This window comes from Lolium rigidum, chromosome 3 (assembly GCF_022539505.1).
Source record: "Lolium rigidum isolate FL_2022 chromosome 3, APGP_CSIRO_Lrig_0.1, whole genome shotgun sequence".
In the NCBI taxonomy this organism is placed as follows: Eukaryota; Viridiplantae; Streptophyta; class Magnoliopsida; order Poales; family Poaceae; genus Lolium; species Lolium rigidum.
In genome coordinates this window covers 243,086,549-243,113,678 of record NC_061510.1, presented here as the reverse complement: position 1 = coordinate 243,113,678, position 27,130 = coordinate 243,086,549, and the positions used below count along the sequence as shown (strand labels likewise).

At 40.8% G+C, this 27,130-nt stretch overlaps 1 protein-coding gene across 1 annotated transcript; it reads left to right on the top strand.

Moving 5' to 3' along the window:
- The first annotated feature begins 1,189 nt into the window (after window positions 1-1,189).
- Window positions 1,190-23,602, top strand: LOC124696288 (suppressor of mec-8 and unc-52 protein homolog 2-like). The gene is made up of 10 exons (XM_047229027.1): window positions 1,190-1,286; window positions 15,656-15,794; window positions 15,886-15,939; window positions 19,516-19,564; window positions 19,660-19,752; window positions 21,092-21,160; window positions 21,236-21,359; window positions 21,897-22,321; window positions 22,545-22,931; window positions 23,074-23,602. The coding sequence occupies exons 1-10, from the start codon at window positions 1,190-1,192 to the stop codon at window positions 23,341-23,343; spliced, it is 1,707 nt and encodes a 568-aa protein (XP_047084983.1). The 3' UTR covers window positions 23,344-23,602.
- Window positions 23,603-27,130: the final 3,528 nt, after the last annotated feature.

The following is a 27,130-nucleotide window of genomic DNA, read 5'->3' as shown; positions in this document are numbered from 1 at the left end:
TAATACTAGTAGAAAACATGGAATAGATTTAACCTAAGACTCAACTCTTTAGTAATTAAATGGGCACATAAAATAATAGGCATATGACAACATTCTCAAATCATAGAGCTAGCTATGTGATTAAGAGCATTACCAAGACTTGGTAATATTTCTGTTATGAACAGATTATCAATTTTCAAACAACTTTAACAGAATGGATTCCACAAAGAAGAGGAAAATTATAAATGAGAAATTGAAAACCATGCCTATTTGCTATTAGGAACAAGCCACAACTATGCATTATAATCCAATACAAAATACTTGTTTCAAATGAAATAGTGGTGAAATAGTTATTACATCTTCATGGAAATAACACAATCAGAAACCTGCAAATACAATTTGAATTCAAATCAGATTCAAACTGAAAAGAAACACAAAAAACAGAAAATAAAAATAACAGAAAAACAGAAAAGAAATAAGAGAAGAAAGAGAAGCTTACCTGGACTCACCTGGCCGCAGAAGCCCAGCAAGGCAGCCCAGCAGCAGCCCAGAACCGACCCACCTAGCAGCCCAAATACCCCTTCGATAAAAAATAACGGGAGGAGCTCGTCCTCATCCCCTTCCTCTCGCATGCCGGCCAGCACGAAGCCGTGCTTCGATTCTCCTGGTCGCTGGCGCCCTCTCCTGCATCGGCGTCGTGACGAGGCTCGTTCCTGCGTCCTATAAAAGCTCCACGACGAGCACTGGCCCAAGTTCTTCCCCATTTCCGTTAATTTTTGCCCAAAGTGAAACCTTAGCCCGCCCGGCCATCTCCAATCGTCGCCGTTCGGAGCATCCCCGGACCTCGCCGCTATCACCATCGTCTCCGCCGTCATCGATATGCTCTCTGTGCAAAAGGAATCGGGCCGGGGAGAGCTGTAGCCTCGCCGTCGAGCTCATCTTCTCCGACGGCCGGAGCTGTCGATTCCGGCGAACCCGACCGCCACGGACCTCGCCGTCAAGCCCTGCGTCCTCCTGGTGAGCCGCTGAACCTCATGGCATGCTCGCTTTGCTCCCTAGCTCGCCGTAGTGCCGCCGCACCGTGTCCCTGTCCGCGCCGCCGCTCGGCCTCGCCGGCGAGCAAACTCCGGTGACCTTACCGGAGCGGCGCCGCCACCTTTAGGCTCCTCGCGTTGCGCTGGTTCGAATGGAACCAGTCGCCCAGCCGAGCATGGCCGGAATCGGCGACGCCGGCGACGTCTCCCCGACGGTCAGGAGCTTCCCAGGCCACCTCATCGATTTTGACTCTGTCATTGCTTCCGTGGCAGGTGACTTGGCCACTGGCCCACGTGTCTGCGTCTGTAGGTAGTAGTAGCCGGGTACATTTAGTAGTTTTTGTTTTATTTCAAATACCAGAAAATTACCGCAACTTCAAATAAATCTAGAAAATTCAATTTAAGTCAGAAAAATGTAAATAAGATATTAAAATTCTTAGAAAAGAGAACTCTATCCAATAAAAATATAAAATGAATTTTTTATTTTTCATAAAAAATCAATTATTTAATAATGGTTAATTAAGCCTTTAATTTTAATTCCAAATTTAATTAAAATTCAATAATTAAGAAAAACCTCTAAACTTAATAAAAACCAGTAAATAAATCAGGAAAATATTAAAACAAATTTTCCTTTGCTTATAAATTATTAAATCCTTAATAGGAGGATTTAAACCGTGATTAATAATTCCTCTAATTATTAATTGTTTAAAAATAATAAAATGCCAAATTCAATATTATTTTTACTTCCAAGTTACTAATAACTTCACCTTTACCATGAAGTTATTAATCATAGAACTATATGGTAAATAGCAAACCCTAATTCCTTATTGATTGGTATTACAACATTATCATTGCATGTGAAACCCTAAAACCCTAATACCATTAAGAACCCTAGCTCCATTAATTCATAGGAACCCTAAATTGTTTCTAACCTAAACCCTAGGTTAGTAGATATGATCATGATATTTTCCTTTTGATCCATAGAACCATAATTGGCAATTAAATACTTTCCATGTCCACATAAAATGTAGGAGCCCTATTATCCCTAATTCAGTATTCCATGTATGCACACCTATCCTATCTAGATGATCAAATAGGACCAACCCTAGTCCTTATTACCAAGAATCTTATCCTTACTCATCCTTAATTAGCATCACACCATTGTGATGAACTCCAATAGCACCTATGCCTAATAATTATCACTACATAACCATAGTCCACTAAACCCTACAAGTACTTCATAATTATGAACCATCCTATTTAGGAGCCAATAATTCTTTACTTAGGAAATGAAATAGCAAACCTAAACAACCTCAACCTAATTGATATACTTCTTATTACTTAAGAAGTATGTTCTTCAAAAGTTATTCTTTTGAAGTAAATAAAGAATCATCTCCAACCCTGCTTATAAGGACCTATAAACCCTAGCTAGCTATCACCAATAAGATGAAACAATCTTGATAACAACCTTGTATGAACAAATGTTTAGGATGCCTAGGCTTAATTCAACAATACAAGCCCTAGTAACTTATGAATCCAACGAGGATGTGATCCATCTAATACTTACTCTAGAAACTAATTGGAACCATAGGAAACCATAGAACCCCATAAACTTAATTATCACACTTGTTCTTTATCAAAGAACATGTTCTTTACAAGTTATTCTTTTAAAGTATTTACTAAGTAATCGTCAACCATGCACTATAGGGCTTAAAATTGACAACTGCTCTTTACTTATTATACAACTACTATTCCTTGATATGTATGATTGCTACTATGCATGTTACCACTTGCTTATGATTCTAATACAACAAGACCCTAATAAGAAACTTGTTTGCGAATCACTTTAAAAGTGCAACACACCCTAAACTAATCCTTACCACTCACTAATCCTAAATCATCGGGGTTAGGACACGCTTAGAACGATTGCATCTCATACTTATGCATTATGCATCCTGGCCAATCTTTTAAACATCGTCCTTACCGGACGATGATGCTATTTCAGAATTTGGAGTTATTGCGTATCGAAGGCCTTGCCTGCATAATCTTGCAGTCAAGAAAGGCAAGTTCATCACTTGCTCATGTCATTTGAGTATCTTTATCAAATTACTTGCAAAGTACTACGATTACCACTATTGCATAAAAACCAAAACCACTATTTTCATAACTATGAATATGACTATGTGGTTGGCAATGGAACCATGGATTGTGTTGATATGGTGGAGGTTCCATTGCAAGGGTTTATATCCATCTAGGATTAAACAACAAATGTCGCCAAGTGATTCTTGTGCCGTAATACCCGTGTTAACCATAAGATCCGGAGTGGGACGGAGTAGTCAAAAGTGTTTCCACCTCTTGTTCATCAACGGATGCGCTTTACCGTAGACACTTGTATCCGTCTGGGGCGAGCGGTAGGCCGGGGAAGCCTTAAGTCCCCACGGCAATGTCCGTAGACACTTGTCGCCCGAAGAACAAGCGGTAGGCTGGGGAAGCCTTAAGTCCCCACGGTATTGTGGTCTATGATGGGTTGCGGCTACCGGCGTAGGAGTGTATGGTAGAGCCCAAGCATTGTTGTCGTGGTCGGGGTCCACCCTGAAATATATGGGAATAATGGGACCGGCGTGGACCCAGGGTCGGGGCATGCAACAACGGGTGGGTGTTCGAGGTAGCGGAGGAACATGATTGGCTAGACCTTATACCGGGCCCCACACCAAAGGAAGTGTGGACGGGAACATATGCCCGGTTGGCACCAAGGTTAAGATCTCTTATGGGTAAAGCAACACACCTCTCGCAGAGTGTAAAGAACCGTGACCTGTCACTCCCCGTTCCGGATATGGAACCGCGAACGCGGCCGGAAAGGAGCTCCATGAAGTTCTAGTAAACCGGTGAAGGCCGACGGACATAGTTCTTCCGAATAAAAGCAACCTTTTGAAGAAATCGTTATGAAAACCTGCATTGGTATTAGACTTTCTGGTCTAATGTCGTAGCTAGTGCATTAAACACCTCTTTCCCGTAATGAACTTGTTGAGTACGCTCGTACTCATCCCACTCTTAAATCCCCGCTTAGATATGGAGGCCACAAAGGAGGATCTACAAGTGCAACTCGAAGACCAAGGAAATCAACAACTACTTCAAGGGACATGAACCTCGTCGGAGGAGTCAAACACCACATCCAACAAGAAGACAACCTAGATTAGCAATAGAAGGAACTAGCTTCCTAAACTTAGCTCCTATTTAGCTAGAATCTACTCATAGCCTCTCGTAGCTAGTTAAATACTCTACAAATAGAGTTCGTGTTAGGATTAGACTACGAGTCGTTCTCCTGGAGTTTATTTGCAGCTTTACCTCATTGTAAAGTAGGAGGCTATGATGATCTTATGTAATAGAGTCAATATTGTAATTCTATAGACATGCCTTGGACCCGCATATGTTTCTGTTGTACCACTCTGAGCGATATAATACTAGTGGAATGGTGTTTCATTGGTGTTATATCAGACTTGCATACTACACCATGCAGTGGTATGCCGGGTCACCACAGGCCGGCGAGCGAGCTTGAGGCGACGACATGGGCTCCTGGCGAGCAGAGTCCTGTCCCGACGAGTGGCGGCCGACGACGCCTGCCGATCTTGGACGGTGACTGCGAGGTTGAGGCGGGCCGGCGAGCGAGCTTGAGGCGGCGGCATGGGCTCCTGGCGAGCAGAGTCCTCTCCCGGCGAGCGGCGGCCGGCGACGCCTGCCGATCTTGGACGGTGATCGCAAGGTTGAGGCGGGCGGGCAGGCGACCTTGAGGCAGTGGCTCGGGTAGCGGCGACCGGACTTGGACGAGGTGGTCGCACGGCGATGCGTGCTATTAACACACGTCCGTTGGGAACCCCAAGAGGAAGGTGTGATGTAGACAGTAGCAAGTTTTTCCTCAGAAAGAAACCAAGGTTTATCGAACCAGGAGGAGCCAAGAAGCATGTTGAAGGTTGATGGCGGCAAAATGTAGTGCAGCGCAACACCAGGGATTCCGGTGCCAACGTGGAACCTGCACAACACAACCAAAGTACTTTGCCCCAACGTAACAGTGAGGTTGTCAATCTCACCGGCTTGCTGTAACAAAGGATTAACCGTATTGTGTGGAAGATGATGTTTGCGAAGAACAGTAAAGAACAATTGCAGTAGATTGTATTTCAGATGTAAAGAATAGGACCGGGGTCCACAGTTCACTAGTGGTGTCTCTCCCATAAGATAAACAGATGTTGGGTGAACAAATTACAGCTTGGGAAATTGGCAAATAAAGAAGGCATAACAATGCACATACATATATCATGATGAGTACTATGATTTAATCGTGGCATTACGACAAAGTACATAGACCGCTATCCAAGCATGCATCTATGCCTAAAAAGTCCACTTTCAAGTTATCATCCGAACCCCTTCCGTGTTAAGTTGCAAGCAACAGTACAATTGCATTAAGTATGGTGCGTAATGTAATCAACACAAATATCCTTAGACAAAGCATCGATGTTTTATCCCTAGTGGCAACAAGCACATCCACAACCTTAGAACTTTCTCGTCACCGTCCCAGATTCAATAGAGGCATGAACCCACTATCGAGCATAAATACTCCCTCTTGGAGTTACAAGTATCAACTTGGCCAAAGCCTCTACTAGCAACGGAGAGCATGCAAGAACATAAACAACATATATGATAGATTGATAATCAACTTGACATAGTATTCAATATTCATCGGATCCCAACAAACACAACATGTAGCATTACAAATAGATGATCTTGATCATGATAGGCAGCTCACAAGATCTAACATGATAGCACAATGAGGAGAAGACGACCATCTAGCTACTGCTATGGACCCATAGTCTAGGGGTGAACTACTCACACATCGATCCGGAGGCGATCATGGCGATGAAGAGACCTCCGGGAGATGATTCCCCTCTCCGGCAGGGTGCCGGAGGCGATCTCCTGAATCCCCCGAGATGGGATTGGCGGCGGCTGCGTCTCTGGAAGGTTTTCCGTATCGTGGCTCTCGGTACTGGGGGTTTCGCGACGATGACTATATGTAGGCGGAAGGGCAGGTCAGGGGGCGTCACGAGGGGCCCACACGCTAGGCCGGCGCGGCCAGGGCTTGGGCCGCGCCGCCCTGTTGTGTGGCCACCTCGGGCCCCACTTTGTTTCCTCTTCGGACTTCTGGAAGCTTCGTGGAAAAATAGGCCCCTGGGCGTTGATTTCGTCCAATTCCGAGAATATTTCCTTACTAGGATTTCTGAAACCAAAAACAGCAGAAAACAGCAACTGGCTCTTTGGCATCTCGTCAATAGGTTAGTGCCGGAAAATGCATAATAATGACATATAATGTGTATAAAACATGTGAGTATCATCATAAAAGTAGCATGGAACATAAGAAATTATAGATACGTTTGGGACGTATCAAGCATCCCCAAGCTTAGTTCCTACTCGCCCTCGAGTAGGTAAACGATAACAAAGATAATTTTTGAAGTGACATGCTATCATAATTTTGATCAATACTATTGTAAAGCACATGAGATGAATGCAGCGATTCGAAGCAATGATGAAGATAATGAGTGAACAACTGAATCATATAGCAAATACTTTTCATGAATAATACTTTCAAGACAAGCATCAATAAGCCTTGCATAACAGTTAACTCATAAGCAATAAATTCTTAGTAGAAAGCTTTGAAACAACACAAAGGAAGATATAAGTTTCAGCGGTTGCTTTCAACTTCAACATGTTTATCTCATGGATAATTGTCAACACAAAGTAATATAACAAGTGCAATAGGTAAACATGTAAGAATCAATGCACACAGCTTACACAAGTGTTTGCTTCTAAGATAGAAAGAAGTAGGTAAACTGACTCAACAATAAAGTAGAAGATAGGCCCTTCGCAGAGGGAAGCATGGATTACTATTTTTGTGCTAGAGCTTTTCATTTTGAAAACAAGAAACAATTTTGTCAACGGTAGTAATAAATCATATGTGTTATGTATAAGACATCCTATAAGTTGCAAGCCTCATGCATAATATACTAATAGTGCCCGCACCTCGTCCTAATTAGCTTGGATTAACACGGATTATCATTGCATAACATATGTTTCAACCAAGTGTCACAAAGGGGTACCTCTATGCCGCCCGTACAAGGGTCTAAGGAGAAAGTTCGCATTGGATTTCTCGCTTTTGATCATTCTCAACTTAGACACCCATACCGGGACAACATAAACAACAGATAATGGACTCCTCTTTTAATGCTTAAGCATTCAACAACAGATAATATTATCATAAGAGATTGAGGTTTTATGTCCAAACTGAAACTTCCACCATGATTCATGGCTTTAGTTAGCGGCCCAATGTTCTTCTCTAACAATATGCATACTCAAACCATTTGATCATGAAAATCGCTCTTACTTCAGACAAGACGAACATGCATAGCAACTCACATGATATTCAACAAAGGTAAAAGAGTTGATGGCGTACCCAGAAACATGGTTACCGCTCAACAAGCAACTTATTAAGAAATAAGATACATAAGTACATATTCTTCACCACGATAGTTTTTAAGGCTATTTTCCCATGAGCTATGTATTGTAAAGGCAAAGAATGGAAGTTTAAAGGTAGCACTCAAGTAATGTACTTTGGAATGGCAGAGAAATACCATGTGGTAGGTAGGTATGGTGGACACAAATGGCATAGTTTTTGGCTCAAGGGTTTGGATGCACGAGAAGAATTCCTCTCAATACAAGGCTAGGCTAGCAAGGTTGTTTGAAGCAAACTCAAGTATAAATGGTACAAGCAAGACTCACATATAAACATATTGTAAGCATTATAAGACTTTACATCGTCTCATTGTTGTTCAAACACCTCAACCAGAAAATATCTAGACTTAGAGAGACCAATCATGCAAACCAAATTTTAACATGCTCTATGTAGTTCTTCATTAATAGGTGCAAAGTACATGATGCAAGAGCTTAAAAATGATCTATATGAGCACAACAATTGCCAAGTATCACATTATTCAAGACATTGTACCATTTACCACATGCGGCATTTTCCGTTTCCAACCATATAACAATGAACGAAGTAGTTCAACCTTCGCAATGAACATTAAGAATAAAGCTAAGAACACATGTATTCATATGCAACAGCGGAGCGTGTCTCTCTCCCACACAAAGAATGCTAGGATCCGATTTTATTCAAACAAAACAAAAATAAAAACAAACAGACGCTCCAAGTAAAGCACATAAGATGTGACGGAATAAAAATATAGTTTCACTAGAGGTGACCTGATAAGTTGTCGATGAAGAAGGGATGCCTTGCTCATCCCCAAGGTTAGACGCTTGGGTCTTCTTAAAATATGCAGGGATGAACCACGGGGGCATCCCCAAGCTTAAACTCTTCACTCTTCTTGATCATATTGTATCATCCTCCTCTCTTGACCCTTCAAAACTTCCTCCACACCAAACTTAAAACAAACTCATTAGAGGGTCGATGCATAATTCATATATTCAGAGGTTACATAATCATTCTTAACACTTCCGGACATTGCACAAAGCTACCGAAAGTTAATGGAACAAAGAAATCCATCAAACATAGCAAAACAGGCAATGCGAAATAAAAGGCAGAATCTATCAAAACAGAACAATCAGTAAAGACGAATTTTTTAGAGGCACCGGACTTGCTCGGATGAAAATGCCCAAATTGAATGAAAGTTGCGTACATATCCGAGGATCACACACGTAAAATTGGCAGATTTTTCCGAGTTACCTACAGAGAACCATACCCAAATTCGTGACAGAGAAGAAATCTGTTTTTGCGCAGTAATCCAAATCTAGTATTGACTTTACTATCAAAGACTTTACTTGGCACAACAATGCAATAAAATAAAGATAAGGAGAGGTTGCTACATTAGTAACAACTTCCAAGACTCAAATATAAAACAAAGTGCAGAAGTAAAATAATGGGTTGTCTCCCATAAGCGCTTTTCTTTAACGCCTTTCGTGTAGGCGCGAAAGTGTGAATCAAGTATTATCAAGAGATGAAGCATCGACATCATAATTTGTTCTAATAATAGAATCATAAGGTAACTTCATTTTCTTTCTAGGGAAGTGTTCCATACCTTTCTTGAGAGGAAATTGATATTTAATATTACCTTCCTTCATATCAATGGTTGCACCAACAGTTCGAAGAAAAGGTCTTCCCAATATAATGGGACAAGATGCATTGCGTTCAATATCCAAGACAACAAAATCAACGGGGACAAGGTTATTGTTAACCATAATACGAACATTATCAATCCTCCCCAAAGGTTTCTTTATAGCATTATCCGCAAGATTAACATCCAAATAACAATTTTTCAATGGTGGCAAGTCAAGCATATCATAGATTTTCTTAGGCATAACAGAAATACTTGTACCAAGATCACATAAAGCATTACAATCAAAATCATTGACCCTCATCTTAATGATGGGCTCCCAACCATCTTCTAACTTCCTAGGAATAGAAGTTTCAAGTTTTAGTTTCTCTTCTCTAGCTTTTATGAGAGCATTTGTAATATGTTTTGTAAAGGCCAAATTTATAGCACTAGCATTGGTACTTTTAGCAAGTTTTTGTAAGAACTTTATAACTTCAGAGATGTGACAATCATCAAAATCTAAACCATTATGATCTACAGCAATGGGATCATTGCCCCCAATGTTGGAAAAAATTTCAGCAGTTTTATCACAAGCAATTTCAGCAGTTTTAGCAGTTTCAGGTAATTTTGCACGCTTTGCACTAGGAGTAGAAACATTGCCAACACCAATTATTTTACCATTGATAGTAGGGGGTTTAACAACATGTGAATCATTATCATTACTAGTGGTGGTAATAGTCCAAACTTTAGCTACATTACTCTCTTTAGCAAGTTTTTCATTTTCTTCTCTTTCCCACCTAGCATGCAATTCAGCCATCAATCTTATATTCTCATTAATTCTAACTTGGATGGCATTTGCTGTAGTAAAAATTTTATTATCAATATCCTCAGGTTTAGCAACCATTTTATTAATTAAGGAGGATTGTGACGCAGACATGTATGAGATTCGGTTTTCAGCATTTGAAATCTTAGTTTGCAAACCCGAAATCTCCATATTCAAATTTTTAAGTTGATTTCCTATATTTTTCAACAAGGTAGATTGTTCATTCATAGTTTTAGTAAACAATTGATTTTGCTCATATTGTGATTGCTTAAAGCTCTTAGTGGATCTTTCAATTTCTAGCATCTTTTCCTCATATCTACCATAAGAATTACTATAATCATTACCACTTGCAGGATATGTCCTATAGTTGTTACCCAAATTATTCCTATAAGCATTGTTGTTGAAATTATTACTTTTAATGAAATTCACATCAACATGTTCTTCTTGGGCAACCAATGAAGCTAAAGGAACATTATTTGGATCAACATTAGATCTACCATTCACAAGCATAGACATAATCACATCAATCTTATCACTCAAGGAGGAGGTTTCTTAAACAGAATTTACCTTCTTACCTTGTGGAGCTCTTTCCGTGTGCCATTCAGAGTAATTTATCATCATATCATCAAGAAGCTTTGTTGCCGCGCCTAGAGTGATGGATATAAAGGTACCTCCAGCAGCTGAATCCAATAAGTTTCGCGAAGAAAAATTCAATCCTGCATAGAAAGTTTGGATGATCATCCAAGTAGTCAGTCCATGGGTTGGGCAATTCTTTACCAAAGATTTCATTCTCTCCCATGCTTGAGCAACATGTTCATTATCCAATTGCTTAAAATTCATTATGCTACTTCTCAAAGATATAATTTTAGTAGGAGGATAATATCTACCAATAAAAGCATCTTTACATTTAGTCCATGAATCAATACTATTCTTAGGCAAAGATAGCAACCAATCTTTAACTCTTCCTCTTAATGAGAAAGGAAACAATTTTAATTTTATAATGTCACCATCTACATCCTTATACTTTTGCATCTCACATAGTTCAACAAAATTATTAAGATGGGCAGCAGATCATCGGAACTAACACCGTAAAATTGCTCTCTCATGACAAGATTCAGTAAAGCAGGTTTAATTTCAAAGAATTCTGCTGTAGTAGCAGGTGGAGCAATAGGTGTGCATAAGAAATCATTATTATTAGTGTTCGTGAAGTCACACAACTTAGTATTTTCAGGAGTATTCATTTTAGCAATAGTAAATAAAGCAAACTAGATAAAGTAAATGCGAGTAACTATTTTTTTGTGTTTTTAATATATAGAATAAGACAGTAAATAAAGTAAAGCTTAGCAACTAATTTTTTTGTGTTTTTGATTTAGTGCAGCAAACAAAGTAGTAAATAAAATAAAGCAAGACAAAAAAAAGTAAAGAGATTGGAAGTGGAGACTCCCCTTGCAGCGTGTCTTGATCTCCCCGGCAACGGCGCCAGAAAATATGCTTGATGCGCAATTAACACACGTCCGTTGGGAACCCCAAGAGGAAGGTGTGATGTAGCCAGTAGCAAGTTTTCCCTCAGAAAGAAACCAAGGTTTATCGAACCAGGAGGAGCCAAGAAGCACGTTGAAGGTTGATGGCGGCGAAATGTAGTGCGGCGCAACACCAGGGATTCCGGTGCCAACGTGGAACCTGCACAACACAACCAAAGTACTTTGCCCCAACGTAACAGTGAGGTTGTCAATCTCACCGGCTTGCTGTAACAAAGGATTAACCGTATTGTGTGGAAGATGATGTTTGCGAAGAACAGTAAAGAACAATTGCAATAGATTGTATTTCAGATGTAAAGAATAGGACCGGGGTCCACAGTTCACTAGTGGTGTCTCTCCCATAAGATAAACAGATGTTGGGTGAACAAATTACAGTTGGGCAATTGACAAATAAAGAAGCCATAACAATGCACATACATATATCATGATGAGTACTATGAGATTTAATCAGGGCATTATGACAAAGTACATAGACCGCTATCCAGGCATGCATCTATGCCTAAAAAGTCCACTTTCAAGTTATCATCCGAACCCCTTCCGGTATTAAGTTGCAAGCAACGGATCAACTGCATTAAGTATGGTGCGTAATGTAATCAACACAAATATCCTTAGACAAAGCATCGATGTTTTATCCCTAGTGGCAACAAGACATCCACAACCTTAGAACTTTCTGTCATTGTCCCGCATTCAATGGAGGCATGAACCCACTATCGAGCATAAATACTCCCTCTTGGAGTTACAAGTATCAACTTGGCCAGAGCCTCTACTAGCAACGGAGAGCATGCAAGAACATAAACAACATATATGATAGATTGATAATCAACTTGACATAGTATTCAATATTCATCGGATCCCAACAAACACAACATGTAGCATTACAAATAGATGATCTTGATCATGATAGACAGCTCGCAAGATCTAACATGATAGCACAATGAGGAGAAGACGACCATCTAGCTACTGTTATGGACCCATAGTCTAGGGATGAACTACTCACACATCGATCCGGAGGCGATCATGGCGATGAAGAGACCTCCGGGAGATGATTCTCCTCTCCGGCAAGGTGCCGGAAGCGATCTCCTGAATCCCCCGAGATGGGATTGGCGGCGGCTGCGTCTCTGGAAGGTTTTCCGTATCGTGGCTCTCGGTACTGGGGGTTTCGCGACGATGACTATATGTAGGCGGAAGGGCAGGTCAGGGGGCGTCACGAGGGGCCCACACGCTAGGCCGGCGCGGCCAGGGCTTGGGCCGCGCCGCCCTGTTGTGTGGCCACCTCGTGGCCCCACTTCGTTTCCTCTTCGGACTTCTGGAAGCTTCGTGGAAAAATAGGCCCCCGGGCGTTGATTTCGTCCAATTCCGAGAATATTTCCTTACTAGGATTTCGAAACCAAAAACAGCGAGAAAACGACAAGCGACTCTTCGGCATCTCGTCAATAGGTTAGTGCCGGAAAATGCATAATAATGACATATAATGTGTATAAAACATGTGAGTATCATCATAAAAGTAGCATGAAACATAAGAAATTATAGATACGTTTGGGACGTATCACACGGCGACGGGATCGAGCCAGGAGTATGAGAGGAATTAGGAGTCGGTCCACGAATTAGGAAAACAGGGATGGAGAGGGCCGGCCAATTCTAAGGAATCACTTGGTTCAGCATATTTAAGGTATATTCTCTTGAGTGGATGTACCATCCCTCACAATTTGTAACCAAACACATATAAAAAGCGAACCATCCCATCCCATCCCTCCTCTGGTTTGGAACCAAACGCACGCTTACTTGAGCTGATGGACCAATGACAGGAAAGGCTCAGTTATGCAGCGAATCGGTGGTGGCGACCGAGGTTGAGAGATCGCAGGATAGAAACTCAGAGGAGACAGAGAGGAATCTTAAAGAAGGGAGACGGGAAGGCTGGGAATCGGTGGTGGCGGATGGGAGGATGCACGGGATGGCTCCTGCCTCGATCACGAGAGAAGACGGAGGATACGCGGGGCTGGAAGAAAAATCCCCTTTCCTCCTCCCATGTGCGTTTCAAGGAAGCCTTATCCTTTCCTCCATGCTCGACCATTGGCGCTGCTACACACGTGGCGCTCATGGCTTGTATGTTTTTATCCTGATGGCCTTGTAGGTTAACAGCACAACACCACACGAGTTTCTTTTCATTTTCCCTAGCATCACTCAATGACATGTTTCTTTTCATTTTCCGTAGCATCTTCCAATGACACGTGGGATATTCTTTCTGTTGTTTACACGTTGCATCAAAAGAGACATCGCACAAAAAAAATGAGTATTTTCCATCAATTATTTTTAAACATTACAATTTAGAAGTGTTTTTAGTTTTTTCTTGAATACGTTTTTAATTTGTAGATATATTTGTATTTAGAAAAAAATAGAGTCAGTACTTTACCGCCTAAATTTTCCTCCAATTATGATACTGGTTCGACTTATGCGAGGCACCACAACGTCAATCCGCTGACTAGGCCTTGTGGTATTACATGCTACTTAATATCTTGAGAAATTGGTGTCGGGATTTCAAGTAGGAGAACATCTGATGGATTGGATAATTTTGCTTCCTACATTTCTACGTTGTGATTTTTTTTCAACATAGTTGTCCGATGAATTTGTGGTGTTGTTAGGTGCGGGATTTGTGTCAGTTAACATTGCAGAATTTGTGGCATTGCTTGATGCCACTGGCCAGCTATGTATTTGCAGGATTTGTCAGCCAAAATTTTGTATGAAATTTATGCAGCTTAATATTTTAATGTGACTTTCTACATAGTTTTATTTACTTGTTCAAATTAAATTTTCAAGATGCAAATTTCAGCGGCCACATTCATCGAGTTTTTCATGATGGTAATCGCATCCGTAGATGGCGCCTTCCAAATTAAATGTGAAGTGAGAGCTAACATATTTGAATGATCTAAAACAAAAGAAAATAAATAGCATGTATGTATTGTTTATTGTAAACCCGGTGCAACGTACGGGCACTTTTAATATTCTTAACTCAAAATTGAATTCCTCCGCCCCCTCAATTCCGGCTCCGCCAGTGGCTCCATTGCCATGCTGCCGCTCATATATGACGTGGCAGCATCTTTAAAAAAGAGACATGTCAGCATCTTAAAAATGTGACGTGGCATCGAAGTTACGAAAAACCGTACGCCGTCCTGACCCAACCCAAACACGCAGCTGGATTCTCTCCACAGACTCGGGCTCCAACCATCCAGCCCACTCCCGTCCCCCGACCGACCGCCGCGCCGCCGCCGGAGCTCCAGTCCGCCGCCGCTAACTCGGCCCAACCTCCAGTAGTAATTCAAACCCTAGGTGCCAAGCACCAAAGAAGACCTCGCCCCCCTCCTCCCCTATCGCGGAAACCCCCTCCCCCTTCGCCTGTGCCAGGGTTGTAGCCGTAACCCGCCGGCTTTGGTTCCCAGGGAGCACGAGCCTGACCGGAGAAGATGTCGACGACGCAGAAGAAGAAGAGTAACTACAAGGAGAAGATGGCGCGCCGGAAGTGAGTCCCTCCTAACTGCCCTATCTCTGTACCTGTTGTTTTCGATTTGGTCTGCGCAGTTGTTACCCACTACCAGCATGCTTGTTCGAACATGTATGAGGGGGAGTTTATTCGTGTTCGGAATTTTTAATGAGTATAGTTAAGGGTGGAAGAGGGATTGGATAAAGCTGCAAAACTTCCATAGCATGGTTAGTAATGTTTATGACATGTAGTTTGCAAAGTTAGAATGTCGTTTATCACCTAGTCTGACTTCTGAAACACACAGAGATAACTTGCAGCCATGGTTCTGGTCATAATTTGAGGAAAAGTGGCACAAACCTACTAATCCTGTGTCGACTCTCTGTGTCATGGAGCTGGTGCTGTAGTAGAACCACGATTAAATGGCGTGAGGGTTGAATAATAGAGTCCTGAAGATCTCTAGGATTCATACTCTCTCTCTCTCACACACTTTGGGGGACTGTGTTTCTACCAAAATTTGGAATCTTTAATTCACGTAGAAACAGGAAACTGTCACGATCAAACAGATACATGTTCAACCACCGCAATAATACCTTTCCTGCAATTAAGTTCTTTCACGCTTCAGCAAACCTAATTCTCTCTGATTTTCCCATGAAAAGAGGAGAGCAAAAAAGAAGAACCAGAGACACCAAGGTACCGAGATCGTGCCAAGGAGCGCCGTGAAGATCAAAACCCGGACTACGAACCGACAGAGCTTGGTTCATTTCATGCCGTGGCACCTCCTGGAGCAGATTTGAGGTAACAGATCCCGTGATTCACGTATCTGGCACTTTCATTTTGCTCTCATTGTGTATTCTATATTTAACTTCTCCAATTGTTTGCGTTGCAGGCTAGCAGATGGCCAAAAGATTTCAATTGAGAAGAGCAAATATCTTGGAGGTTGGTATTGTTGTGATATTTATTTATTTATTTTGGTAAAAATGTATGTTCTGCTTGTATTTTGTGTCTATGTTTTCTCTTGCATTCTATTTGTGTGCACATCCATAAAAGGATGTGCATGAAGTGTCTTACTCGTGATGAACACTTTGCTTCAGGCCGCTAATAAAAATGAGAAGCGGAAAATATTCACATGCTTTTGAAAATGCCTTGTGTCTGTAAACCTGCCACAGTTTCAGAAGTTTTTTTTATTTCCTGAATGGTGTATAAAGAGCGAAATCTACTTGATAATTGATCTAGTCAATCAGTAATATGCAGTTATCAGAACATGTAGTCGATCAGAGGCCAGCCCCCCTCCCAAATACAGCTATTTTAATCTGACACTCTCTAGGTACATGTAATGCTAGATTTTATTGTCTAGACAAGATCTGATATGCAGCATTAATCCTTTTAATGCTCTTGTAATTGAAAACAAAATTATTTAATTTTGAGGGACATATCCTATATAACTAAGAAGATCATCCCCACTAACATATTTCTATCAACATGCAGCTATGCCACCTCAGCAGGCCCACCACCCTCCTATTTCTCACATTATTTTCCTTTTTTATTTTATACAGCAAATAATCGTTATCAGCCTGAAAAGACGTACAAACGTTCTGTTATCCGTAGCCTTGCAGCCATCCCTTAGCCCACCACATGATTGTTCCTCTTCCTGAACGAAATATCTAGATCCACCGAATAACACAACCTCTTAATCAATCTCCACGGAAATGAAACGGCAGAGCATATTAGGGCAGGCAAGCGGCCATCGCATCTTAATTTCTTACCTATTTATGCCCACGGAGCAATGCATCCACGATTGTGTGAGTTCTCCATCCGCAAATCTTCCTCTCATTTCTTTGCCTGATCAACTTGATCAGCGCTGATGTTAGTCTACTCCTACAACAACGCAGAACTTTGTCATCTTCAGCGTCGTGCCATGGTGGAGATCCACCCCAGCAGCGCAATGAGCCGGTAGCTGGATTAGAGTATTATTAATCGCCCTTTTGGTATCTACCAATTACCATACAAATTCGACCTTTTGATCTTGATTCGTCTCTCTACAGGACTAGCACAAGGTTTCCGCTTCGACCCGTTATATAGGGAGTAAGTGATCTTGAGAGGATATTTTTGCAGATCTCATTTGCTTCTTCGATGGCAGCGGATTACTTTTAATTTTAGATTTTGATAATCAATCTCCAATCCCTCCCAACCTGGTCACCTCTGGATGATACGGTGAAAAAAGAGCCTGGCAAATTGAGGTTCAGCCGTTCAGTTCTCTGGTGGATCTTCCAATCTCTCCCAACCAGATTTCCTCAGGGCTCTAGCGTCAACTCACAGCAGTCATCATGCAACCACATAAAATATTTCCAGGAGACCATCCATGCCAATTTCAATATGGAGACGACTGAGCATTGGTTTTTTCTGATATCTGCATCTTTCTGCAGCGAAAATATTTTACTCGACATGCCAAATTGAGAAGACAAGAATGGGGCAGGGACCTTTTCCGCACTACCTACACAGCAGCAGTAAGAGCGAAGCATTCTCCGAATCATGTTTTATTTTACCAATGGAGATTATTGAAAATCTTTCTTTGGTACATCACTAACCATGGGAGATTTTTACGGTTGGCTAGCAGCTCTTTGTGCTCTAAAATACGCTTGCAACAAATGATCCAGGACTATTTACCGAATTTGGCAGCACTCTAAAAGTGCCGCTTTTGATTTTTATTGCCTGGGAAGATATAAGGAGCCATGTGAGTCCGTCCACTACTATTTTCTATGGATTATCTATAGCTAGCTTACAACTGTTGTTGCAAGATGATGAGATTGTAATGCCAAGGCTAGGTACTTTCCACCACAGTTTAGTTTGAGTACTAGTATAACATTTCATTGTACTTTTTCCGTATACGTTACAGTAACACTGATTAGGGGTTTCTGAAAATTGCCAGATTTTAATATGCATTTAGGATCCTGTAAATATGCCAACAAGAGTGCCTTCATATGAATAATGTTCATTTGGAGCATAAGTGATTTAACAATAATTAAGCTGATTCCCGTATGGAAGAACAAACTGGACAACCTCTTAGCTCTTTGTTTGAGAACATATCTAGTGATACCTCACCTTATTTGATACCATGATACCACTCTTCAAAATTTAAATTTTAAATGTCAAAAAATTCAAAACAAAATTTAGGGTGTTCACAAGATGTGTGTCTACATGCCCTGTAACTTTCATAACCAAATTCAAAATACCCTAAGAGAAACAAAAATGAGAAATCAAGCATGAATAGTGTCACATAAAGACAAAAACACAAAAGGCCACTATTCACATAGCATTTGTCTTTTTTATTTCTCTTGGTGTATTTTAAATTTGGCTGTGAAAAATGTAGAGAATGTAAACACACATCTTGTCAACAGCCACAAATTTGTTTTGAAATTTTTTGACACTTACAATTTAAATTTTGTGAAGTGGTATCATGGTATCATGTGAGGCGTGTTATCACTAGATATTTTCCCCTCTTTGTTGGATTTTGACATGGAACATAGAGGAGAAACCAAATACCCTCCTGTTGGGATCTTGGGCAAGAGTTTTCTTATGTGGAATGTAGTTCCCTATTTCTGTTAGGAATGGTTACTTCATCTTGTGAGGGAGGCCAATGCACTTGTCTATTTCTATTGAGACAGACCAAAGCAAATTTGCTCTGTCTGTCTGGTAATAAGTATTTTGCATTTATATATTCTAGCACTTCAGAAAAAAACTAAGGGGAGCCAAGCTACTGCTTGTGTTTTAATCCTATGTTGTGGAACAAAAAACAGATGGTTTGATATGCTAAACATGTAAAGCATTATCAAGGATTTTTCAGGGGATATAAGGAGCACGCACTCTCCCTGGCCTATACGAAGCTCCGCCAGTGTCTATTAGGGCTCTTCATAACTTTAACAGCCTATTTTCTTGATGCTGTTATGCATAAATGGACTTCTTTGGGTATGCCAGTTTATGTTTGCTTGTGTATTACTCTCTCCCTTTCTTCTTATAAGGTGTATTACTTTTTTGGAAAGTCGAACTTGACTATCTTTGACCAGGTTTTAAGAAAAAATTATCAACATCTGAAATACTAAATATATAAAATATGAAAATACATTTCGTTATGAATCTACCAATATTGATTTGGTATTGTCAATGATAATACTATCATCTATAAACTTGGTCAAAGATAGTCAAGTTTGACTTTTCCAAAAACGAGTACACCTTATAGCAAGGAACAGTGGCAGTATTAATTTGCAAACTCAGTTGCTTTAGAGTAGCTGTAGAGTATCTTCTCAGCTGAATATTATTTCATTTCATGTACATCATTGTCAGGTGTCAGCAATCACCAGAACACCTTGTGTTATTAGAATAAAACAGAACATGTAATCTAGTTTTTTTTACTGAAACAGTAGGGGAGAACCCTGCTGAAGTATGAAATTACGCCCTTACTCCATATGCCCTTTGTATGTTGAGAGCATTCTACATTGTTTTTTACTTCCCTTTTTTGCAGGGAAACAAAAGAAGATCGTTCAATCTCATTCCGCACTGCAATTACAAAGGTATAATTCATTTTTGTTTAATATAATTTACTTACTTTGTACACACCCTATGCTATATAAAATGGACGTTAACTGCCACTCTTCATTGATTGCAGTCTGTCTACCAGTGGACTGTAAAGCAACAACAAAGCATGATAAAGACGAACGAAATGTTTCTTCCTGGCCGGATGGCATTTATTTACAATATGGTACTGTCTTTAAAAATTCTCGTGTTAAGACCTTTCCTGTGCTTAATTACGTAATGGTTGTGATTATACACATCTCAATTGTTGGAGAAGGGTCTTGTGGCGTAGACGATGAACACTTTCCTTATTTCCTTACTGGAAATTTTTGTGTCTGCCACACTGGTTTTTGCCAATTTTGCTTTTGCCCAGTCAGTTCCTGGTAATGCATCATTTTGTGCCCTCTCTGGGGCAAAAAGAAAATGGAAATGGTGAAATTTTGTTTTGCTTTTGCCCCTCCATGGGGGGAAATGGGGCAAAAGCAAAATGTTAAAATTTAGAGTGGCAAAAACAAAATTTCCCCTTTCCTTAATCTAAATGATCAGACTGCATACAGATATTTGCTAACTCTCGACTAACTGAGAATTACGTTAGCTCTCGATCGATGGGATCGATCGTAATGGTTGTTTGTTTATTTTATTTTTGTCGTTGTGGGCTTTGCTTTATTTTCTTTGCTGGGGCGCTGGGTCATCCGATATAGGTGTATTTGTAAGCTTTTTGTTTGTTGTTGGGCTGCTAGAGTTATGGGTTTGATATCTTTTTGGAGGAGGGCCTAGGTGCTGCACTGCTGCTAGAGTGCTAGTTACGGTCTTTTTTCAGCTAGTTTTTTTCTACCTTTTGGCATTTTTATGCTTTATTACGTATAGTTACGCAATTGCGTATACGTATGTAATTGGAAATTTATGATTTATACGCGATTACATGTAGATGCGCAATTACGTATATATGTGTAACTGAAAACTCTTGACTTTTGTTTTTATATGTGTTTCACATAAATATGTAATTGTACATATATATGCTATTACACATAGATGCGTAATTGCACATGTGTATGCAATTACACATGGATATGTAATTACATATATGCGCGTGATTTTAAACTTTGTATGCAGTCTTTTTTTAGATTTTTTTTTAAAACTTGTAACCAGGTTTGTAGTTGTGGTTTTGAATTGGGCTTATAATTATACATGGAAAAAAGCCCACAAAGAAAAGGCTGACGGGATTTTCTCTTCAATCTTGGGTGACCTGATCGACCGAGAATTAGACTAATTCCTGGTTGATCGAGCGCTAGGCGTTTTAATGGAATTGTATATGCATGCATTTGTGTTCAATACTTGAATACAGTTCGGAAAATTAACTTAATGCTGCTGTGATGTCAAAAGGAGTACATGTTGCCATTGGCCGTTTAGCTTATATTTCCCATGTGCTAGCATATAAATGATATTATTCTTATTTTATGCTCTTTTTTTTTTGTTTTTACAAGTATATGTAAGATGCAGTTAATCAAATTTCTTTTTCCAACCAGGAGGATGGGCTTAACAATGATATCCCAACAACGGTTCACAGGAGCAAAGCTGATTGCCCTGTTCCAGAGGTATTTGGACAACAACAGTGTCATTGTTTTTTGCGTCTTTGTTTTTTAGTTCAAACAGTCATCTTGCTTCTGCAGGAAATGGTTACTGTCAGTGTGGATGGTTCTGTACTCGACAGAATTGCCAAGATCATGTCATACCTTAGACTTGGATCATCAGGGAAGGTCTTGAAGAAGAAGAAAAAAGAGAGGGATACAAAAGGTATGTGCTTCAGATGAAACTGAATGCTGTATCATAGTAGAAGCTAGGTGGTGTTAAGACCGAGTCACCAAGAAACTAAGAACATGATTACATGAAAAATTTCTCGGCAAAGACAGTGAGAAAACATGTTACTCCTTCCGATTCAAATTAATTGACTCCATTTTGTTAAGATAATGATGTATCTAGTCAACAAAGACATCTAGTTACACCCGTAGCTAGACAAAGTGGAGTCGATTAATTTGGATCGGAGGAAGTGATCTGTTTTGATGTGTACTTTTTCCAAGATGGTTTAGTTTTAGTTCAATAGCTTTTTCAAGATTTAACTTCTGGAGCTTGTGTTATCTATACTAATATTGGCTTTGTCAACGCTGATTCAATGATATCAGTAGTTAAATTTGTGATGGTTATATACTGCTATATACCCAACTCACCATCTTAATATTGCCGTCAGCACCAGTTAATCGCCTGGCTTAATTAATTTGTTAGGTATGATGTGATCAAATTTTCTGCACTATTCTTATGTTCGTTATATCGCAGGGAAGAATAATTTGGCAGGCGGTGACTATGATGAGGCAGTAAGACGCCAAACAAATGGTTCTGCTCTTAAACAGCATTCAGAAAAGGAACTTCTACCACCTCCACCCCCACTCCCACGAAAGAGTAACTTCAGTGAAAAGGAGAAACATAAACCTTCTGTCCCTATTGCTCGTGAAGATGATGATGACATATTCGTTGGAGATGGAGTTGACTACACTGTTCCTAACAAAGAAATGAGTGAGAGCCCTATCTCCGAAGATATGGATGAATCCCCACATAACCATCAGAATCAGTCCCATTTGACTGAACCTGCGTATGGCCCTATTCGACCATCTGAACCTGCGTATGGCCCTATTCAACCATCTGAACCTGTGTATGGCCCTATTCAACCATCTGAACCTGCTCAAGCTTGGCAACAACAATTGGTAAATCTATTTATGTTCAGCGACGTCAGTTTAAGTGAATAGACATATGAATGGTGCAGTTCAGGTTGAACGTGTAAAGGAAGAGTAAAGCATTATTATCTCCTTGTGATTAATATTTTGTTGGTCCACGTTTTGCAGTATTGCTATGAAACTGGATGTTATAGCATTATTATGTTTTCCCTTCAATTCAGATGTACTGATAGTTTATCTCTTGTGATGTTAGGATGGTTATGATGAAATTCAAGCTCAAATGGCAGCTGCTGGATATCAAGGCGAGTGGCCAGGCTATCAGTATCCTGAACAGCAGCTGGCTTATCCAGAGCAGTACATGCAACAAGGTACTCTGGGATATGATGTCTTAGCTGACCCAAATATAATTCAGGATCCAAGGTTGATGACTCAAGCAGACAAAGATAAGGGTCTAGGTTCTGTTTTCAAACGTGATGATGACAGGCTCAAGCAGCTGAGGGAAAAAGATGCGCGAGAGAAGGACCCAAATTTTATTTCAGATAGTTACTCCGAGTGCTATCCTGGTTATCAGGGGTACAATCAAGAGATTGCAGGGAGTGATGATGAAGATGATTTGTCCAAGATGGATATGGGTGGAAGGGTAAGTGAAATTGTTTCTGACCTTGCAGTACAACCCTAAAATATGGGCTTTGATTATCATTTAACATAGTACTATGGATTCTTGATCTTGGTTCTGTGAATGTATTTCCATACTCCATTCTAACTATGACAACCCTGAGCAGGAGAAAGGCCGTCTTCACCGGTGGGACTTTGAGACGGAAGAGGAGTGGGCAAAATACAATGATCAGAAGGAAGCCATGCCGAAGGCGGCATTCCAGTTTGGGGTGAAGATGCAAGATGGCAGGAAGACCAGGAAGCAGAACAAGGACCAGAAGCTCAGCAACGACCTCCACAAGATCAACAAGATTCTGGCGAGGAAGAAGGGTGATAAAGATGGAGGTGAAGGGCATTATGACGACGATATGCCTAGCGGGAAGAAACAGCGCGCTTGATCTCACTGTTCACCAGTTTTTATTCATCCATCCTGCTGGAACTGTAACATGGCCCTGCTTTTCTAGCTGAAACAGTGCAAATCTGTAGGTCAGTGTTATTTATATATGCATCAGTAGTTTCATTTGTTAGCAGAGCCAGCCTTGCATGGCATTTGTTGTAGAATATGTAACCAGATGGTCTCATAAATATGGTCAGGCTGGCATGAAAAGCATGTAACAGTATACCAGAAAGAAGGAAAATATTCTGAATTTTTGCCCATGTCTATGTTGGTCAGCAGCCATGACAAAAGATGTGAATCCTAGGAACTTAATTGGCGCAGGGACTAACTTTTTTTCTTTGTTTATATTAAAACTTTTTTTTGCCCCATCGCTTTTTTATTTCGGCCCATGACAGAAGCCCTCGACGGCCCATTAATTACACAGCCTATATACTCCGATTCGTAAATTTCCTCCATGGATGCATCGGGGATATTTTATAATTTGCCACACATTACATTGGATCTTTATAATTTGCCACACATTACTTTGTCTTCTACTATTTGCCACACATTACTCATTTCTTTATAATTTGCCCTATTTCTCCCTTTACAGCTTTATTAAAAAAAGTTACTCCAAAATACTTTGTGGAATACCGTAACTGTACGTATGTGGCTGGAACTAGTTGAACCGATGAACAAAACGAATCAAATCCCCATTCATTTGGTCGGTCAACCACTGCTATTCCCCATTCCTCTTCCTAGTGACCACAGGGAGAGCACCATCCGACGAGGGAGCGTGCCAAGGTCCGCGCCGGCTGGCCGGCCGCCATGCTCACGCTCGTCCCGTGGCCGGTCGAGCGACGGCGAGCTCCCATGGCAGGGGAGACAGTGGAGCTCCTCAACGCGTGGTACTGGGGCCGGGCGGGGACCCCCAAATGGAGCCATGGTGGTGCTCGGCAGCATACGCGGCTCGCTGCGACGAGGAAGAGCCGGCAATCGCTTGCATCGAGCTGCTTTTGCCGCTGCCCACCCGAAGCCGCTACCGGCGACTTCCGGCGACACCTCCGAAAGCTGATGTTCGCGGCGATGTCCACGAGCTCATGCCGCCGGCCACCTCTTGGATATGCTGCTCCCAGCTACATCCCCAACTAGCTGCTGCCATGCCGGTAAACTATCTCTACTTCCCCTCGATCTATTATTGTTGATGTTTACTTATTTTTTCTGCTGAATCGAATGAGTGGATAGACACTACGGAAAGCACACATGTGTGCAAGATGGAAATACATCCCTCTCAATTGAAAATCATTGTGTGTACAGCTACTACTTGTCTATACGGAATAGATGTGTTCGACTTTGTTTTTTTACTTTCCCTCGCTGCTCGTAATGCACATCCCCGAAAGCATATGCTATCATTTTGTTAATGAAACTGTTGTTATTTTGTTCGAGTGATAGCAAGTTCGGTGATAGCAAACATGTTCCTGCACTTCTTCTTTAATTCCAATATTTAACTGGAGGTGACCAAGCTCACATTGCTTCGAAAGAACTATTTGATTTCGAGGCTATAAAGTGAATTACTTGTACTTATGTTCTGTTTGATGGTTGCTTTGTAGGTACGGTGGTGGCATGAGTTCAGCTAAGGCAGCACTTGAGAGCGATACCGGAGTATGTTCTATGTAGGTTCTTGCTTATGAAGCAGGTCAAAAAGACAAAATCGGAGTGAACACAATATCAGCAGGTATCTTCTTTGGAAAGAGTTGAATAATTGTTTGTTTCCAGGAAACCTTTCGGCATAAATCTTAGTAGTTATAACCTGCTCTCCAGCTATTGAAGCATTTGCACATGAAGCATGCTTCGTACAAGTGTATGTACAAGCATTTAAGACAATAGGTAATAGCATCCATCCATATATCACAAAATCTGTTGGATTACATGGAATTGATATCATTCATCACACGAAGATCACCAACTCATCACCGAGAAATATGCCGAGCTTAAATAATACAGATTTGAAAACATCAAACATCTATCTTAAAATTGAAAACATAGTCTCGACGCAATAAAATCACTATTTCCTCCTCCTTGGAGTTAATTTTTTCTTGCAAGCATTTGAACTTGAAGGCACATCAAAAGTAGGTCTCGCTGGAGATTTAGTAGGTGTCACAGGTGGCGGTGATGCACCATCTCCAGCCAAGGCCATAGCAAGTCTCCTACAATTGAACATTAGGTTAGAAAATTGCTTTTTCCCATGGTTTTGAGCATATGAAAACAAGCAGAAGCATTACCTCCGTGTAATAACCCCAGGGCTGTCATGAAGGCTAGGAGGCAGTGTGATTGTGTCTCTTTTCGGTGTCCCAACAGCCGTAGAAAGTATCTCTTGCTCAAGTACCTCTCTAGATAGTTGATCGTCACCTTCATGAACTTTTTTCGCCCTCTTCTTTACGTTTCAAGTACACAATGAAATAAGAGACTATTACAGATATGATAGTAATACAAAAAAACAAATATTACCTTTCTCTAGGTTCATTTTCTGGACATTTTGTTTGCCTATGCCCCAACTCTCCACATTTTTTGCATCTGTTTGTGGTGCCAAATCTCTTTTTCTCTTTTGGCTTCCCTTTGACTCCATTTTTTTGTGCCTTCTCTTCACCACCATCGTCCTGCTCCTTTCCTTTGTCATGTAGCTTTTTCTTCCCTTTACTGCTACTACCACCGTCTTCAAGGCAACCTTTGATTCTAAGTTTCCTCTCGTCTCCCTATAGGCCTCTTTGAAATCGGTGGCACCATATCAAAATCTAATTTGACCTGAGGCCACTCGAGACTTGTCCGTGATGGGTTCAATCTCTCCGGCATATGCTGCTTGGAACATACTCACCGAGTAGTACTCGATGCACATATGGATGAAAGTTTGTATTTGCCGTCCCAATAAGGAATGCAAGTGCATGATCGCAAGACTTCCCGGTGTGCTGCCATTCTAGGCAAGTGCACTCGCGACTACCTATCTTCACAACATGCCTAAGATTATTCTTGTTCGTGTCCTTAACCTCACAACTTTCTCATGTTGATCTTCCAACATCGAAATGATCAAGTTCTCTGGTCCTATTATTTATCTGTTGAATGATAGCGGGTAGTATATTTCTAGTGAGAATTTTCCCAACCTCTCTGCGCCTATGAAAAAGCTTCATGATTTTCTCTCTTAGTGAGTCAGCTAGCTCATCTGGAGGAAGGTCCTTCATTCCTCTAATCCAGCTATTGAAGCTCTCAGCTAGATGATTGTGAATGTAATCACACTTTATTTCGAGTGTTGAAGTCACATCTCATCCACTTCAAGTTATGATAAGTACTCAAGTAGGTAGCTACCTCGGGTTTAGCTTCAAATATCTTTGCCATATGGTAGTTAAATGTTTCTACGCGATAAGCCTTGGCTGCTGGCCACATCCGACCAAAAACGTCTCCATGAAACTTTTTTTTGAAGTTTTCCATTAGATGCCTAAAGCATTCCCTCTGCTCAGCTTGAGGAAAAACTTTTTTAACTGCATTCTCTAAGCCTTTGCATGCATCTGTACAAATAGCTAGATTTTGAAGATGTCCTATTGCCCTATGCAATTGTTGCATAAACCAAGTCCAATTATCCTCAGTCTCTGAAGCAAAGAATCCAAATGCCAAAGGAAACATCCAGTTATGTCCATCTAGAGCTGTACATGCTGCTAACTGACCATTCCACTTTCCGTTCATGAAGGTGGAGTCTATACTAACATATGGTCTACAACCTTTCAAAAATCCGTCAATGCTTGGCTTGAGTGCCATAAAAA

Coding starts and splice junctions, on each gene's coding strand:
- LOC124696288 (XM_047229027.1), top strand. CDS start 1,190: ATGGCCGGAATCGGCGACGCCGGCGACGTCTCCCCGACGGTCAGGAGC. Junction 21,161..21,235: donor CTGATTGCCCTGTTCCAGAG/GTATTTGGACAA, acceptor TTGCTTCTGCAG/GAAATGGTTACTGTCAGTGT. Junction 22,322..22,544: donor AAGCTTGGCAACAACAATTG/GTAAATCTATTT, acceptor TTGTGATGTTAG/GATGGTTATGATGAAATTCA.